The 18,840-nt window shown below is 55.5% G+C and overlaps 1 protein-coding gene across 4 annotated transcripts in view; it reads left to right on the top strand.

Moving 5' to 3' along the window:
- SRL (sarcalumenin) overlaps positions 1 to 18,840 on the top strand; it is a 32,406-nt gene that overhangs the window by 5,044 nt on the left and 8,522 nt on the right. The window contains exons 2-4 of one of the 4 annotated variants that reach the window (XM_036826709.1): positions 14,501 to 15,481; positions 17,151 to 17,249; positions 18,357 to 18,452. In XM_036826709.1, coding sequence (XP_036682604.1) covers positions 14,501 to 15,481; positions 17,151 to 17,249; positions 18,357 to 18,452 — 1,176 coding nt within the window. Of the gene's footprint in view, positions 1 to 14,500; positions 15,482 to 17,147; positions 17,250 to 18,356; positions 18,453 to 18,840 lie in introns of all 4 variants that reach the window. The other 3 variants (XM_036826708.1, XM_036826711.1, XM_036826710.1) reach the window with 3 other exon arrangements.

Genomic DNA, 18,840 nt, shown 5'->3' with positions numbered 1-18,840 from the left:
CTTGTTTCAAAAGAGTCAGAAGATTTTACCTTAAGGAATGCATCTCTAACATGGAATTTCTTATTGCTCTGGTGGACAAGGTCTTACCCAAAGTCCCTAATCACGGCATTGAGGCAATAGATAGTCCATCGATTCTGAGTGCCGAGGGGTGAGCTGTAGAGCGGGGCTTTCTCTACTGGACCCTGAAGGAGGGAGGGAGGGAGGGAGGGAGCCACGGTGGCCACAGCTGCAGAACTTGCTCAGTCCTCAGGAGGCCCCATCCTCTCTGCTCACCCCCAGCCTTTGTGACCTCAGCTGGAGGCGAAGCGGGTAGCATAATTCGGCAAATGGGATGGGTCAGTTTTAGTGGAGTTTCTGGAGACATCCATTTCCTGGTCTGTGTCACCTGTGCTGTGTCTTCCTCTGGGTTCAGGGACATCCTGTTCCATTTGGTTTCAGCCTCATCCCTCTCCAGCCCCAAAGGAGGATTTGTTCAGAGTCAAGGTCCCAGGTACCCCTCTGCCCCGGGGACAAGCCTGCGCTTTTCGCTTCCTTGTCCTCCCTCTCAGAGAGCTCCAGATCAGCCTGTCTTGAGCTGCCCATCCTCAGCGTGAGGGGCTTGGGCGGCGGAGTCTGCTTTTAAAATGCCTGAGCTGTTAGGTCAGCTGTTCACAGCCCCAGGCAGGGCCTACAGTAGCTACCTCTCTACCCTCCAGCTCTTCCCCGGCTGGGCTGGTGTGGAGGGGAGCCTGGTTGTGGGTGTGTCCAGAGGCCTGCTTCTGAAGACCAGGAGACCATGGGGCTGGCTGGCAGCCGCTGCCTGGCCCCATCCCAGGAGCCCGTCTTTCCTGGAATCGTGTCATCGGGACCACAGGAAGGCACAGTCGCCGTTGCTCTGTCCAGCTCTCAGTCTGGGACCCAGAAGGATTTCGGGTGGGAGGTTGGCCCAGCTGGGGCAGGCTCCCCAAGTTCATTGCAAGGCTGTTAAGTGATCAGAAGAAGCTTTTCTCCTCTGGCCCTTGGGTGGGCCCTCCCGGGTGGGCCCTCCCCCAGGGGTCCTTGTCTTTCGCAACCTGGAGAGCACTTGACCTCTAGCCCTCTGTCAACTCAGAGAGAGTGCTCAAGGGCACAGAACGAGCACAGGCTGTGTGGCCAGTCCTGGGGAGAGGAGGAAGCAGAGGGTCCTGAAGAAATGGGCGATGTGGCCATCCCTGGGGAGCCCACCCTGGATCGGGAACCAGGATGGACTTGTGATTTGGGGTGACAGGCAGTACATGATCAGCAAGAGGCATGAGGGTGCAATGTGGATTTGGACACAGCAGGAACAGTGGGGAGGAAGGGTGGGGCTGGTTAATCACACAAGGTGGACACTTGACGGGAGAGGCCGGAAAGATGAGGCAGATGGGGGCCCTTCTCTGAAAGGCCCAGCTCTCCAGCCCCAAGGCCAGGCTGTGCCCATAGTGAGGTCCCAGCTGGCCACGCTGTGCAGGCAGGAATGGGCTATGGCCCTGCCCCCAGGAGCCACATTCTATTTAGGGAGATGACACGCACTGAAAAAAAATGTAACTAACACCCCTGGCAGCTCTGGTTGGACTTCAGAGGAGGGCTGGAAGGTTGGCCTCATGGAGGGGCAGGGTTTCAGCTACACTGGGAGGAAGGGAACCATCGCTGGACTGTCAGCTGCAAGAGGACAGGGCTGTGCATTTGTTTAATTTGCTCATCACTCCATTACCAACACTTAGCACAGCACTGGGCTCACTGGAGGCACTTGACAATGTCTGATGAATGAGGAGGCAGAGACAGGGGAGTATCTGAAGATGGTGATCAAAGCCAGGAGTGGGGGAGCTCGGAGCATTGCGCTGGCAGGGACGGGCTGACACCGGCTCTGGCTAGATTGTGGGGCTCCTGTTTGGGGAGATCAGACCACCCTGATGGGTTGGAGCCCATTGGAAAGGGCCTTGAATGCCAAGCCAAGTGGCTCTCTCCTTAGCCCTCAGCATACTCTAGCCTGCTCTCCTTCCAGTGAGCCCCTCCCCTTCTCCTCCCTCTCAGATATTTTTGGATCCTTCTAGAGTGGGGACTGCATTTTGAGCTCAAACAGGTGCAGGCAAAGTCTGGTCTGGAGTTCTGGGCCCGCAGGAAGTGGGTTGCACTGGGAGATCAGCCCACAACCAGGCCAGGGGAGAGCCCTGGGGTTTGGGAGCAAACCCACCCTCCCCCACCGGGTTGCTGCCAAAACTGCGGCTCCTGGTTCTCCTCCAAGTGGCCATTCATCTGCCTCCCATAGAATTTTCCCTAGATGGCAATAGGTGAGGACAAAGTCATCACCTTGATCACTAGGTCTTTGAAGTACATCTGATTCCATAGCTGCCTGCCCTGTACACCTGCATTCACCAGAGAGGCTTCCAGCCACTGCTGGTTACTTGGTTTTTCCTGAATTTCCTTCTGCCCTTTGTTCCAAGGATCAGGTAATAGAAGATCGCTTATTTCTCTAGCTTATCCCAGGAGGTGAAGACACCAGGAATGCTCCCTGGGACCTGGGAAGGGGTCTGGACAAACTGATGAGGGGTCACAGCCCTCGCCGTGGCCTGGGGGAGCCCATCCTGGCCTCAGGCTCCCGACAGAAGGAGCCTGGGTCCCAGCTGTGACAGGAACAGAAGTCCTGTGGCGAATCCACCTCCTTCTCCTGTCTTTTCCTGCCTCAGTTTTGTTTTTGAGTGGATAGTTTAGGCCAGTGGCCTCTCCACCCAGACCCCCCTTCCCCGAGGCTGCCCACACGTGTGCCTGGGGTGGAGGGTGGCATGCACTCTGGGACTTGAGGACAGAGCAAGCCCTGGCATTGTCACAATTCGCCACCAAGCCCCTTACCATCTCTGCACCTGTTTGCTTGCCCGTAAAACAGGATAATAATACTTGCCCTATTTACAGCATGGGGTTGTTATATGACTAAAATAAGAAAATGGTTATTGGATGCTTAGGATGTTTTTCGATCTCAGACACTTTTTAAGGTTAGAAGGACTGTGGCAATGAGTACAGGGTCTCGCTGCGGACAGTATTCCTGTAGCTTGACATCTGCCTCTGGTTTCCTCAAATATCATGAAACTTGGACACCTCGGGGAACCATCAACACATCTGCCCCTTCTCAGCACTGTTAATATCCTCGGGATTCTCTGTCCTCAAAAAGCTTACAAACTAGGAGGGGAGGCTGTCCCCGCTCATGGTAGAAGTAGGGAACCATATAAGGCAGATGTAATCAGGGGCTAAAAATAAGTAGTCAGAGCTTGCCGGGAGAGGGGGAGCAGGGGACGGGGATGGGGCCCTGGGGCTGGTGAGCATGACCAAGTTAGCAAGAGAGGGGCCGGGAAGCTTTTGTGGGGCTGAGTTAGGTGTTGGTTCCTATATTATTTTCCTGGGGCTGCCATAACAAATGACTCCAAACTGGGTGGCTTCAAACAACAGAAATGTATTCTCTCCCAGTCTGGAGGCCAGAAGTCTGAAATCAAGGTGTGGGCAGGGCCGCGCTCCCTCTGGAGGCTCCTGGGGAGGATCCTTCCTGCCAGCTTCTGGTGGGTCCGCAGGCCTAGGCCTTCCTTGGCTGGTTGGTGCATCTCTCCAATCTGTGCCTCTGCCCTCACATGGCCTCTTCTCTGTGTGTCTCCTCCTCTTTTTTTTTTTAATATATATATTTTTAAAATTAATTTAATTAATTAATTAATTTTTGGCTGCATTGGGTCTTCGTTGCTGCACACTGGCTTTCTCTAGTTGCGGTGAGCGGGGGCTAATCTTCGTTGAGGTGCGCGGGCTTCTCATTGCGGTGGCTTCTCTTGTTGCGAAGTACGGGCTCTAGGAGCGTGGGCTTCAGTAGTTGTGGCACATGGGCTCAGTTGCTCCGCAGCATGTGGGATCTTCCCAGACCAGGGCTCGAACGCGTGTTCCCTGCATTGGCAGGCAGATTGTTAACCACTGCGCCACCAGGGAAGCCCTCTCCTCCTCTTATAAGAGCACCAGTCGTTGGATTCAGGGCCCACCCTAATCCAATATGACCTCATCTTGACTACTTACCTCCACACAGACCTTATTTCCAAATCATGTCACATCCTGAGGTTCCAGATGGGACGCTCTTCAACCACTACGGTTCCTTAGCCCTGGACCCAGGCTGCTGAGCAGTTACTGGCTATGAACAGATTGTTCTCGTCTCTCTCCCAGATGGTCGCACCTGTTTCCTTGGTCCTCTCTCGGGCCCCACTGCCTACGCGATTGCACCAGCAGCTAATCTGGAGCTCTGCTGACACTCCCTGGACAAGTGTGTTGAATGAATGGATGGACAGCTGGCCAGGGGCAGGGGATTCCAGGAGCAGCACCTAGCCTAGCGGTGGTGCTGGGGAGGACAGTGGGGAGAATTTTCCAGGAATAGGCGTGTGCTGAGGGCAGGGGGTCTGGTTTCTGGCTGGTTGTGTGATGGGGAGAGCGGTGAGCTGAGAACCCAGAAACTCTCCTGGGGAGTGAGCGCCAGCACCCAGCCCCGCACTGTCTCCTACGTGCTCGGCAGGGGAGGAGCAGGGTGCAGGCCCCTCCTACTACTCTGCAGACGCCACTTGGAGAAGGAACTTCCCGGTGACCCTCTGACACCATCCACGAGGGGTCCACCTCTCGGCCTCTGCCTTCCTACGCTCTCCTTGCCGGCAGGAGCCCCTAGCTGGAAGGTGTCTGGGTCTCCTCACAGCGGAGTTACGGGTCCCCAACCCAGAGACTGGGGTGTCGGCCAGCTCTGGGAGCTGGTGACTGTCTCTGTGGCGCTCTCTGTGGCTTGTCCTGGCTCTGGAGGAGCGCAGGGGTGGGGGCAGGTCTCCAGGGGCCCCTCGCCTTTCCAGAAATGCTCACCAGTGAATCCAGTTTGCACCCAAAATGCCTTACCCCCCCTACCCCAGGAGCTCCTACGATGAGCCCCCGGGGTCCACATCCCTGCCTGGCACTGAAACTCTGCCGCCAGGAAGCGAGTTCTCTCTTCCTGCCTGCCTGCCGCCCCTCCAATTAGCTGCTATTTCTTTAAGGGGAGGATCTTTATATTTAGGAATCCAGATTGTGGTTATCACAGCAACCTCCTGAGCTGGTAAGGCAGATACTCCTAGGACCCTTTGATCACAAAATAATAGGACTGGGCAGGTAAAGTGACCCCGCCCATGGGTACTTCTCTGGTTCTGAATCCTGGTCCTGAATCTCCTGTCTTCTGGAACTTTGAACTTCCTGAGTTAAGGGAAGGCCTCATGTTTTGCCACCATCCATCCATCCATCCACTGGCTGTTCAGGTGCTGGGATACAAAAATCTCTGATAGACAGGAAACCAGATAAGTTATCTAGTTCATTAGACATTTATAGGTGCAGCTGAGAAAGAGACTAGGATGGAAAGAGGGGAAGGTGGGTTGGGAGGTAGCCTCACCAGGGTGGCCAGGAGGCCTGGCAGAGAAGGTGACCAGAAGCCAAGACTCAGGGAAGGAGGGGAGAGAGCTAGGCAGTTATGTGGGGAGCATTCCCAGCAGAAAGCACAGCACAGGGAGGAAGGGGGGCCTGACGCTCCCCGGAAGAGTGAAGCAAAGAGACAGAGACGGGTGGGGGTGGGCAGCGTTGGAGGGTGTGTGCAGAGGGGGGCAAGGGGCTCAGGAAGGGGCTGTTCCACAGCCCAGGTGAGAGACAACAGCACCTGGGGCCAGGGCTGGTGGGGGCGGGGGGTGAGGTGGGGGAGAAACAGTTAAATTGAGGATAGATTTTGAAGGTAGACAACAGGTTCAACTAAGGTTTTGGAGAAAGAAAAGAATTGTAGATGCTTTGTGTGTTTTTTTTTTTTGGCTGAGCCCTGGGATCTTAGTTTCCCGCAGTGAAAGTGCCACATCTTAACCACTGGACCTCCAGGGATGTCCTAATGCTTTATCTTTTTTAATTTTAATTAATCAATTAATTAATTGATTTATATTTATTTATTATTTTTGGCTGTGTTGGGTCTTCGTTGCTGCGTGCGGGCTTTCTCAGTGAGCGGGGGCTACTCTTCGTTGCGGTGCATGGGCTTCTCATTGCGGTGGCCTCTCTTGTTGTGGAGCACGGGCTCTAGAGAGTGAGGGCTTCAGTAGATGCAGCACATGGGCTCAGTAGTTGTGGCTCGCGGGCTTTAGAGCGCAGGCACAGTAGTTGTGGCGCAGAGGTTTAGTTGCTCCACGGCATGTGGGATCTTCCTGGACCAGGGCTCGAACCCGTGTCCCCTGCATTGGCAGGCGGATTCTTAACCACTGTGCCACCAGGGAAGCCCCATTTTTGGAACAGCTTTATTGAGATATAATTAATATACTCTACAATTTGCCCATTTAAAGTGTACAATTCAATAGTTTTTAGTATATTCACAGAAATGTGTAACTATCAGCACAGTCAATTTTAGAATATTTTTCTTCACCTCAAAGAGAAACCCCTGTGTCCGTCAGCAGTCACCCCACCCCCTACCCTGTTCCACCCCTGCCCAGCCTCCCATCCCCTGGCTGCCACTAATCTGCTTTCTGCCTCTGTGGGTTTCCCTGTTCTGGACATTTCATGTAAATGGAATCATGCAATGTATACCCTCCCCCCTTGGCTTGACCTTCCTCCCTAAACTCCTCTGAGCAGACCTAGTGGCAGGGGCTCCTGGGGGTGAGATCTGCTAAGGATGACGCCTCACCCCTGAGCTGGCATGGTGGGGGGAGAGCTGTGGAGCTGGGCAGAGCTGCTGGCGGTGCCAAGGTGAAGGGGCTGCGGTGGTTGGGGCATGCAGGCCGGTGTGCGAGGCCGTTCCGAGCTGTGGAAACATCAGCTCTGATTGCTGGACAAGCAAAGTGCCGCTGAGGGGGAGCTGGAGCTGCTCTCCCTTGTCTCTGGGACAGCCAAAGCAGTGTCCCCGAGGCCTCAGTCTTTCCTGAAGGGCTCACTGTTTTGCTCCTTGTGTTCACTGGTCTTAAGGACGGCGGTGAGGCCACGTGGGCAACTCGAGTGGCCTATCTCCCATCGTGCTGCCGGTTCCCAGAGCGGGGAAGGGCCCTCACCCGTTCTCACACAGATGTGGCCCCTGATATGCCTTTGCACTGGGGTGAAGTGCAGGGTCACCTCACTTCAACAGCTGGATGGGAGGGGCCCGGGAGGCAGAAGACAGAGAGGGAGGCGAGTGTGGCCGTGGAAGTTTCTGGGTGAGTCAGGGCTGCCTGGAAGTGGGAGTCAGTGGCCGCAGGAGTTAGCCTGGGGCTGAGGAGGCCGAGGTCTGGGCCCGGGAGTGTTGGTAGCTCAGGTCTGTTCCTGACCCAGGCCCAGCGGGAACCACGGAGAGCTGGGCCACCCCCAGGCGCCCACAGCTCCTTGTCTGAGCTGCTTCCAGCTGGAAGAAGGGGAGAAGGACCCCGGGCAGAAAGACCTCGCCTGGCCCACTGACTGATCCCCAGAAACAGGGGGTTGAGGGGAGTAGGGTGCAGGTGAGCCAGCTTGGTTCCTGTCCAAAGCTCGTTCTGTTTTTGGCCTGGCATCTTTGCTCTTCTAGGAAATTATTATTATCATACCTGACATTCGTAGAATGCTTTTTTTTGGCCATGCGACTTGCAGAATCTTAGTTCCCTGACCAGGGATTGAACCTGGGTCCCGGCATTGAAAGCGCCGAGTCCTAACCACTGGACCACTGGGAAATTCCCTGTAGAATGTTTTTAAACATCGTCTGATGTTTAAAATACTCTGAAGGGGTTGGCAAAGCAGGTATCATTTTCTGCGTTTTATGGGTGAATGGAGCTGGGTGTGGGGAGTGAGGGGCAGCCCATATACTAACCTGCATGGCGGTGAGGAAGGCTCCAAGGAGCAGAGCCCAGCTCTCCTGGCTTCTAACGGTGTACAGAGAGACCAGTCTGGCTCTGGGTCTCGCGGCAAAGGAAAGCCCTGAGATGTGGGCCTGGCCCAGGAAGGTGTCAGATCTGGTTCCTGAGCTCGAGAACCAAACCAGCTTCCTCCCACTTCCCTGGCTCGGGGAGGCGGTGGGTCTGTGTCATTGCTCCCCCACCCCTGCCAAGCCCATGACAGCTCTGACCTGAACCCAAGGCGTTTATCTGACCGCGACCTTGGGGAGCCACACTCCTTTAGCCCCCAGTGGGTTGCTCCCTGCCTGGTACCCCAAAGTTAGACCATCAGCCCTCCCAGAGGTGGTCCTCGAGCTCCCAGGGAAGTTGTTTCTTCGGGTGAGGAGGTGGAGGTGGGGGAAACCACCCGCCTGCCTCAGCCTGTCTCAGAATCCAACTTGCATCCCTCCCTCCTTCCTTTTCCCTCCCACCCACCTCGGCCCCTCTGAATGGAGGAAGTATTGCCAACGACTCCTGCAAGAATCTGTGCTCACTTCAGGCAGGGAAAGGTGAGCATCCCTTTAATGATCGAGTCACACCCAGGGCTTAGGGCTTAATGTTTTGATTCTTCCAAAGGTACTTGCCTTTTGAAAGTGAGTGCTCACCCATATTCATGAATCCTCCGGGCGTCAGTACTGAGCACGTGTGTACACCATGGCTGTGGGATCCCGGGCGATTTCTCTGTGTACCTCCCAAACCAAGAATTCCCGGGAATTAGAGGTGGGGAAGGGGGATGGAGTTATTCTGTCAATCTCTGGACTTTATGGGTTAAAAACAATTGTCTTGAAGTCTTGAACATCCTTTTCAAAGGGAGGAAGAAGAGGGTAGGCAGAGAAGTCGCTGTCCGTCTGAGGCTGACTCACCCCCTCTCATTTCGGGGTGGGCAAGGGAGTGGCCAGATGCTGGGACAGCTCAAGAGACTCGGAATTGGTGGAGAGCTGGGTTCCAGAACCAGCCCACTGCTAACTAGCCTAACTAGCCCTGTGGTCTTGGGATAATCACTTATCAGAGTTTTAGGATCCTGATCAGTGAAATTAAACCAGTTCGTCTGTGAGGAGGTCCCTTTAGACCCCCATCCCATGGTTCCCACTGACTGCTGCCACATCGTTGTGTCCTATCCCCTGGGTGAATTATTTTGGGGCTAGAGTCCAGCCCGGGAAAAGCTGTCCTGGTGGGATTAGCCTTGACTTTAGGAGCTTGGCCAGGAAGCCAAAGAACCTTCCCAGAATGGCTGCCTGGTCTCCTTGTCTGGGGGGAGGAGAGAGGGGCCCACAGAACGGTGAGGGAGAGGGTCTCAGGGTCCCAGGAGGAGGTAGGCACTTCCCTCCTAAGTTCCTTTTCAGCATCAGCGTCTGTAAAGCCATCTGAAGACTCATCCAAGAGGTGAAGAAACAAGGGGCCCTGAGCAGTGAACATTTACTCTATAAATAAGGCCAAGAAAAAATGTGATGCCAGGGGGGTCGCTGCCATTGGCTCAGTCCAGGAGCACTCAGGGACAGGATCTAGAACACGGAGGGGTTGGGCTGCCGCTCTGGCCTTGTGAACTTTGATTCTGAAGTGCCCTCCACTGCACCTCAGGCACCGCAGATGAGACGTCCAAGTGTCTGGGCAGAGGACAGCCTGGTGAAAGACGGGGGACTACCTGGACGACCAGACCACTATTCCTGACTCCCGGGGACAGGTGTGTCCAGAGGTAGAAGTGGAAAGTGATTGTACCACGAGGACTTTTTTTTTTTTAACTGATGACGCATCTGCATCATCATGTATGAGTAACGGTGTATTCTACCTGTGTGTGACTTTGGACTCAATGGTTTCAGTTCAAACGGATGAGAAGTCACGTCAACAGATGCTTGGAAACATGCGCTAAGGAGACTTGGAAGGTTGGAACTGAGTCTACATTCTGGTCCATGAAGAGGTCGGCCAAAGCAGGTCAACCAAACAAAAGATCTTGGGTGTTGACCTCTCTTCTCCCAAGGTCCAGTTCCAAACTCGAGACAGACTCCCTGACACTTGGTACTGAGGGTGACCCAGAGCAGGGATTCTCAAACTTTGGTGTTCATTAGAATCACCTTGTGAAACACCCAGATTCACACTGACCCAACCCTAGAGATGGGGCATCTGTGCCGGGAAAGCCTTGCAGGGCTCGGATGCCACTTGTTGTGGTCCAGAGAGCTCAGCTTTGTTTCTTGGCCTGAGTGCTAGCCCAGCCCTGGATGGCCTGTTGAGCCAACACTTGACTTTGCTGTGTCTGCTTCCTCATTTCAAGAGAAGTTAATAATCCTTGCTTTCCCTGCCTCAGAGGACTGCTGGGGGGGATGAAGAACATGAAGTTACTTGGGGAAGTATGAAGTTCTGTGTGAAGGTCAGATGTCATCTAGCTCTGTGCTGGGTGCATGTTGATCAGCAAAGTGGAAAGGTGCTGTGATGGGGGTCTTCTTGGGCTGCTGGAGAAAATGATCAGGAGGAGGAATTTTTAGGGAAAAGGCAGGGGAGGCAGGAGAGTGGTTGTCAACCACCCCACCCCACCCGACTTAGGCAGTGGGACAGACAGACCCAAGGAGAGCTGCTGGGCAGGAAGTACCAAGGGGGTGGCTGAACCCCAGCTCCTTCATCTCCCCTCACCCACTAGGCCCTTCCACGGAACGCTAGCATCTCATGGGGCGTGGTTTGCAAACCATGTGGGAGCAGAAAGAACTCTAGACTGAGGGCCATGAACTTGGGCTCTGTCCCAGCTCTACCCCCTGATCTTGGGCAAGTCTCTAAAGCTCCCCAGCCAGAGCTTCCTCCTCTGCGGTGGACTCACCAAGTCCCCTGGCAACTCCGCAGTAACCTGAGTCTGTACAAAAGTGTTTGGGAAGAGTTAGGAGCTGGAAAAAAGTCCCGTGTTTGGTGGTGGAGAGAGGAGAGAGGAACTGAGCCTGGGGTTCCTGCTAAGGCTGTGGGAGGGTGGGGGAGCAACTGAATGGTTGACGCCCCCACCCCCCAGAGAAAGGCTGATGGCAGAGGGGGTGTCAGGAGAGAAAGCAGAGCCAGTTTATGCTGTGCTTTGCCTGGGGCACCAGCCTGTCAGGCTCAGGGGCCTTCCCATGATCGCCGAGGCTGAGCTGGGGACTTGCTATTCACGTACCCTGTCCAGGGCCCAGGCGGCTGCTTTGACATTAGCACATACAGTGCGGTACTACATGTCCTGGGGTAGACTGAGACTCATCTTACCAGGCTCTCACACTGGCCAGCATGTCCTGGGTCCTCTGCGTCCCCCACCCCTCCTCCAGGGCCACTAGGGGGCTTCAGCAAGACCCTAGGGAGGCCAGGGTGGGTGGTAAGACACTGGGTTTGATTTCACAGAATTGAACTGAGTTTAACTGGAGGCTCTTGAAGCCTCTGACTGCCTCCTGGAGGAGAGATTGGGCCCAATGGCACAGCTGCTTCCTGGGGATTGAGCTCTGGGGACCCAATGGCATGGCTTGTTCCATTGAGAAACTTTCTGTCAGAGAAGTTATTTTTAACCTGGGAAGGAAGGTCACAGGGCATGAAACCATTACCCTGGGTTTTTTTTCACTCCAGATTGCTTAGTGGAAGGGCAGGGGCAGCTTGGCACTAAGTCATAAAACCCAGGGAAGAGCATGGATGTAAATGTGTGTACACACATATACCCACTTGACTTCCTGTCCAGGGCCCAGGCGTGGAAATACACAACAGTGCGAAGGTCACGTATACCTCCAAAGTCTGGGGTCCTTATCTCCCTTCAGAGGATGCAGCTCTCTCACCCCAACCAGGACAGAGGGTGTTTTGACAATATTAGAAATGCCACAGGCAGTCAGACCCACAGTCTGTTCAGCCCGGTATCACCACCATCATCAACACCATCAAAATCACTACCACCATTATCATCATCACCACCATCATCACCATAATCAACACCATCAAAATCACTATCACCACCATCATCATCAACAACATTAATAGTAGAGGGTGACAGGGCCTGTTGGAAAGGGCTGGATTCCCTAGAGGAGAATCCTTGACCACTGCTATTTCAAGGTCAGATGCAAAGCCCTGGTGACCCATCCAATTTGGGAGCCTCCAGTGGGCACGTGAGTGGGGAGGGGTCAAGAGCAGAAGCCTTGGGGTCAGGATAATTTGGCTAAGCAGAGGTTTGCAGCTTTGGCTGCATGTTAGAACTACTCCCCAATATTTTTTTTTGTGGGGGTAAATTTCTGATGCTGGGGCTACACCCTGGACTAATTCAATCAGAACCTCTGAGGAGGGGGAGAGGAGTAGGATCAAGAACCAGGTGATTCCAATATACAGCCAGTGTCAAGAACCACTGGTTCAGAGGCAGTTTTCTGAGCTCATGTAGACTGTGCTTCTCAAACTGTAATATGCAACAAATGAATTGTTAAAATGCAGATTCTGATTCAGTGGTTCTAGGCTGGGGCCTGAGAGTCTGCATCTCTACAAGGCTCCCAGGTGATGCTGATGCTGCAGGGGCCTGGACTACACGCTGAGTAGCGCGGGGGAGTGGGGGGGAGTAGGATGGGGTAGGGGGCAGTGTAGAACCCTTCTGTAGGGTCAGGCAATCTCCTTGGCAGCTCTGGAGTTAAATGGCCTCAGCCAGTTGCTAGCTGTGTGATGTTGGGCAAGGCATTCAGTGCCTCTGATTCCAGTCCTCTCATCTGTAAAATGGGGATGAGTAAGACTTGTTTTACAGAAGTAAGCAAGTTGAGTAAGATCAAGTAAGTTCATGTTTTATACATAAAGTGCTCAAGCATTGCCTGGCACGCTGAATAATTGTACAAATGTATCTCACATATATCTTGCTGCTCAGAGGCCTGTCAGTCTCTTGGGTTAAACCAAATTCCTGCCATAAGATTTTTTTCCAGAGGTTGTCGGGGTTGGGGAGGGGCGCGTGGGGGAGGAGATAGAGATGCAAGCAAAGGAATCAGGACTTACAGGTATTCAGGTGGTAATGAAAGAAAATTTTAATGAGTAACCTCCAGCTCCCCCACTAAGGGACCAGGAATTCCTATTGTACCCAAATCTCCCCATGGACATCTTCATAGCACTTTCTGGGGGTCAGGCAGGGTCCCAGCTCTGGGAACAGAGGGAGGATTAAGCCTTGGTTCCTGCAATCCAGGAGCCAGAGAGGGCGCATGCAGGGAGGGGCGAGGTACCAGCGGGAAGGGGTTCTTCTATGCGCCCCTCAACACAGCGTAGCATGGAAGGCCTGGGCAAGGAGCAGGCAGTTCTGGGTTCCACTTGCCCTCTAGCCGCCTGGTGTCTTGGGCAAATCAAAGACTTTCTCTAGACCTTCACCTCTGAAACCTGGCTGACAGTAATAAGGGAGGTGAATGTGGTCACAAATGTGAAGGTTGTTGGGGGAAGTGTTATATCAACATGTGGGCTCCTTTATAATAAAAGGCACCCAAACTTCCCATCCTTCTGAATTTGATAGCAGGTTGTATCTGTGAGGGTTAATGAGAAAATATTTGTTCCTGGCCCCTGGTGTCTTCCCCAGCTTTCAGGGAACAAGGGGGTGGGTACCCTGAGGCAGAAGGGGTAGGTACCCCCAAGAAGTGGCTTTTCTTTGTGGGAGGCAGAGCTGGGCCTGAGAGAGGAGGCGCTGTACCCAGCAGGGAGGAGGGATGGTGCTTCCTCAGAAAGAGTCCTGTGAATCAAGGGAGACCCAGGGATGTCTCAGCTACCCTGAGGCAGGGCACCCACGGTCCCGTCCCCTCATCCCCATGTGTTGGCGATGTTCCCCCTCTGTGGGTCTCCTCCTTAAACAGGTCCCAGCCTGGTGGGAGGGGGCAGAAGCGTTAGGCCCCACCCTCCCTTTTGACCCCATTGTCCAAATAAATCACACTTGTCCCTTGACAGAAGCATCTGACACAGACTGGGCCCCTTCCTGCCCTCTGCTTTGCTCTCCCAGTGCCCTTGGCTGTCCCGGTAAAGCTCTGGGCCCTTAGAAGGGGATCCCCTCAGGAGGGGTTCACTAAGTCCACCAGGAAGCCCAGGACTGCCCGTTTTGGGTATCTCTTCCTCCTCAGGCCATGTCCCCTCTAATCTTAGGTAGAGAGGCCAGCAAATGCCTGCCCTTAAGGGGACAGAATTGGATGTGTGACTTAAGGTTGAGAGCCACAAGTAATCCCCTAAGTGCTCTGCCCCTTAACCTAAGAGGATCTGGCCAGCACACACCTGTTTTCACTACTTTGCTGGTAGCAATATAAAAAGCACGCTGGTTAATGACTCTAGGAACTGACAAGGGGTGGGGTGGACATGCATCTGTCCTATCCTGGAAAGATCTCCGGGTAAGCCAGGCTGCACGTGCCTGCCCGCAAGGCTGAGGAAGGGCTGGAAGGGCTCGCCCAACTTCCATCCCCACGGGAGGCTGGAGAGGCAGGGTCAGGGGCGGGGCTCGGGGTGGGTCAGCTGCTCGCTCTGAGCCAAGGCTCCCATCAAGAGGGAGGCTCTGCCGGCCACGCAGGGCGGTTATGAAGACCAGGGAGGGAGGAGCCCCAGAGTCCCGCTGGTCCACACCGCTCTCCTGGAGACAGGAGCTAGGCTGAGTTAGACTTTTGAGAAGCAAAGCGAGTGCCAACCCCTTGACATTTACCAATCATGTTCTAATCATCTAGAACTGCAAGTTTCCGCTTCGGGTGGCACAGAAGATGTTGGCAGTTTGTTGGAGAATCATTTCTCTGCTGGAGACGCAAGTCTAGAGGAGAAGGAAAGGGCGCTTCAGGCAGAAGCGGCCCCTGGAGAGACGAACCTGCTCCTTCACCCCACAGATGGCAGGGAGGCTGGGGGCTCTGAGAAGACAGCCGCCGGGGCCCCCGCCACCAACGGCCTGGGCTCTGATCCCGAAGCCAGCCTCTGCAAAGCCTCAGCCTCCGAGTCAGCTTCCCCCGGGGAACCTGCGGGGTCCGGGGAGGAAGATACGGGCCCGCCTGGAGCAAGCGCCCTTCCCCCAGGAGGGGAGGCGGCGCCCGGGGAGGAGGGGGCGCCAGAGCTCAGCTCAGGAGAGGGCCCAGGACAGGAGGCGGAGGGACAAGCTGGGAGTGGCGAGGTCCCCGAGGAAGCCGCGGAGGCGCTAAGGGACGACCCCGCGCAGGGAGCAGCAGCAGGGCCCCCAGAGCCTGAAGACTCAGGGGACTCTCCCAGCAAGGAGGTCGAGACAGGAGGGGAGGGCAGCCCAGGGCCCGGCCCGGAGCCAGAATTGCCAGATGGAGTCGCGGACTTGGACGCAGAAGCCGCAGAGGGGGCGGAGGACCAGGGGGAGCCCAGCCCCAGCCCAGCGTCGGACGCGCGCGCAGAGGTGGGGGGCGCGCAGGAGGACCGCCCCGCAGAGGGGATCCCCGAGGACGATGAGGACGCGGCCTCCTACGAAGAAGAGGGGGGCGAAGAATCCGAAGAGGACAGCGGCGACGGGTCTAGTTCGGAAGAATCAGGGGGCGCCTCGGAGGAGGAAGAAGCCGGGGAGGAAGTCGGGGAAGGACCCCAGGAAGCGGCGGGAAGCTCGAGCAGTGGGGAGGAGGGGCCCCGACCAAGCGCTGAGGAGTCGCACGCGGGGCCCGAGGGGGCCGAGGCGCAGGAGCCCAAGGAGGAGGGGCCTCAGGGTAGGGGATCCCTGGGCTGCTCCGGGCACCTCCGCGGGGGTGGCGGGGGTGGGGGTGGGGCGTGGCGGCTGCGGTCTTCCCGGAGGTCTTGTGTGTAGGGGCAGGCAGGGACCCACATGGCGGGAGAGCCCCCAGGCAGCCCCGGGTTCGTGGGGTGGAGGCCCCATGGGGGTTGCCCGGCCCTCGGGGTGCCTTCCGGCTGTTCATTAGCCACTTATCCCCAATTCGGAGGGACCCTGGAGAGCCCAGAGGAACCTGATCACGTTATAGGCCATCAGAAACTTACCGGTTAAGGTCCCTCAATGCACTTTAACACAGACCAGTGCCTTAACCCAAAGGACTGGGTTGGGGTGGGGGGCATAGTGGCAGAATTTGAGGCCCGGAGGCAGGCTGGTGGATGTGAGGGGGCACTGCGGGACCATGTTGGTGGGCTAGCTCCTGGGGTCTCCCCTTGAAGACTAGGCCATGTTAGGATGGTGATAAGAAACCTCAGGCTGTCTGTGACACTAATGTCCCACAGATGTCCGTCCACCTGGAGCAGCAGCAGCCTTGCTTGCTCTCTGGGCCGGGGAACAGGGAGGGGGGGTGGGCAGGGCCAAAGCTGCTGGGCAACATTGGAGGCTGCAGCATCCTAGGGAGGTGTGGCCTCATCCACCAAGTACACTGACCTGAACCAAGAACTGGCTTGTAGGATGGAGGCACTGGGGTCAATCTTCACTTTCCAACACTGGTTTCCTTGAGAGCTTAGTTTCCACACCTGTCAGGTACTCGCACTGGGGGAGCAGGCCCCTCCCCTTTCCCTGGCCTCCTAGTTCTGGATCCCATCTCAGAAAGAATCACTCTCTTGAGGTGCCGCATGAGGCACATTGATTCTTCTCTTCTCCCTTCCCTCCTGGAACTGGTCTCCCTCTGCCCCACAGGCCAAGTCTATCCTCCTTCTATCACCTAAAATCCTTTGTGCAATCAGCCCCTATAGAAACAGCTGTGATGTTAGAGGCCCAGGAATGTGAGCACCCCTCCCTGGAGCCTCAGGTGGTCACAGACATCTCTTGCTGGGTCAGAAGCAGCAGTGCTCCTGCCTCTCCCTCCCCCCTCCCCACTCTGCTCCCCAAGACTCCCTGTAGCAGCTCTTCCTGATAAAATGCTCACTTAACCAGGCCAGTGGTTCTCTTAGAACCCAAAATACAGACTCCTATAAATCACTCCTCTCAGGAAGTTTTCTAACTCCCCCTGCTAAGACTTCGTAGGCACACTTCTTAGGCCCTCCTAGCTTCTGGAATCTTTCCTTCCGTACCCACATCGCTGTCTGTAATTATATTACTTTCCAGGTTATTTCACCCCGTCTCCCCGCCAGACTGTAGAAAACTCCACAAGGGCAGAGCTGGGTCGGTTTTGGGCACCACGGCATTCACAATGCAGTGCTCCGTGCTTGGTGTATGTAGTAGGTGCTCAATCAACAGTTGTTGAATACCTAAAATGGATCGAGGAGCTTGACCATTTGAGTTTGAATTTTAAAACTCCCTCCTAGAAACAGGGTTCCTTGCAGTTGAACCTGGCAAGGCTTGGTCAGCACTTGCTCACAACCCCGCCCTTGCCCGACTGGAGGGAACCTAGAGCCACTGGCTCCTAGTTCTGCCCTAACCCTGCTCTCTGCTTCTCTCCCCAGAAGAGGCGGAAGATGTGAGTGAGGAAGCCCCGCTGAGGGACCGCTCCCACGTTGAGAAAACTCTGATGCTAAATGAGGACAAGCCAACTGATGATTTCTCTGGTAACCAGGGGCAGAGGCTGGGAGGTGGGGGGGCTGGGGTGGTAGGGGTGGGGCGGGGGATGGGCTGTGTGGTGTGTTGGTGGGGAGCTGGGCTGGGCTGGGAGAGCCCTGTGGCCAGCGGCCACGCAGCGCCTGGCGGGACATGGCTGCAGCTCCGAGGCCATCAGGCACCCCAGGGAGGAGGAGCGCCCTGGAGATGGGGGGCTTCATGGAGAAGGCATCCAAGGCTGGGGGGCTCTGGGTTGGCGGGGAGGAGGAAAGGCGATCCAAGCAGAGGGACCAGCGAAAGGGTGGAAGGCAAATCCCAGTGCTGCTGCCTGGGGACGGTGCAGCCTCCAAGTCATGGCCAGGGAGGGCTGTTCATCACTTTGGCTTTGATTTTTTCAGTTGATAAAGCCCTTTGGTGTCCAGTATTTCATTTCATCCTTGTAATAACCCAAGGCTTTCAGCAGGGCTTACTGTCTCCTCTTAATAGATGAGCTGGTGAAAGCTCAGAGCAGGGCAGGGCTTTGCTCTGGCACACAGCTGGGGACGGGCAGCTCACGGGCAGGGTCTGGAAAGACTGACCCTCGGTGGCCCCATGTTCTTCCCTCCCTGTGCCTCACCCCACGAGCTCCTTCTCCCTGGAGCCACACTCTTCTCAAGAAGATACTTGGGATGTCTGAATCCTCCCAGGGGCACCGAGGATGCGGTGAAAGGTGCAGGGCTGGGGTGGCCATGCCTCCTTGCCCTCTAAACCTAAGGCAAGCATGAGTAGAGCTTGTGGGGGCAGAGAGAAGGAGATGGGGTTCCCATCTGCCATAGAGAGGGCCTTCAGGTAGCTGCAGGCTGAGGCGGTGCTTCTGGACACACTGTTGAGGGGAAGGAGAAGAGGATTAGGTTAAAAAAAAGCTCTGGAGGCTTTCAGGCGTTGGGGGGATGCCTTTCGGTTTAAAGATTTCTGAGGGTTGGGATGTGCACCAGCTCCCCCCAGGAACACTGATGTACTGCACGGCCCCTGCTCCCCACCAGGCGGGGCCAGAGCCGCGCTGGGGAGTGAGATGGATCCACAGCGGTGAAGCCGCCTGGTGAAGCCCCTGCCTGACCCTTGCCCTTCTCTGCCCCCAGTGGTGCTGCAGCGGCTTCGAAAGATCTACCACTCATCCATCAAGCCCCTGGAGCAGTCTTACAAATACAATGAGCTTCGGCAGCACGAGATCACAGGTACCTCTAGTGTCTGGAGGTCGGAGGTCCCGCCTATACCTCTGACTGTCCACACTTCCCTGAACCCTCAAGGGGAGTTCTCCTGAGTTCTCAGGGAGGGGCAGAGACCTCAGTGGCACGAACCATCCTTTCCCAGCAGGTGTGCCCGTTAATTTGCGCAGGGCTTTATGGGAGAGCAAGTGTTTCATCTGTGAGCATTCATGCAGGCAGTTTTGGTTTCCAAGGATGGAGATGCCAACTTCCATCCCTCCTGTGCTCAAGAGCCATGAAGGGCTCCCCACTCACATACAGGTCGTGTCTTCAGTCCCCTGATTGGCCTAGAATCCTTCCCTCCTCCTAATGGCTTCTCAACTCAACTTCCCTTGGGTCTGGATTCTTTCAAAAATTG

Source organism: Balaenoptera musculus, chromosome 15, assembly GCF_009873245.2.
Source record: "Balaenoptera musculus isolate JJ_BM4_2016_0621 chromosome 15, mBalMus1.pri.v3, whole genome shotgun sequence".
Lineage (NCBI taxonomy): Eukaryota > Metazoa > Chordata > Mammalia > Artiodactyla > Balaenopteridae > Balaenoptera > Balaenoptera musculus.
Note: the sequence above shows the minus strand (reverse complement) of the source record. Positions and strands in the feature narration are given on the sequence as shown.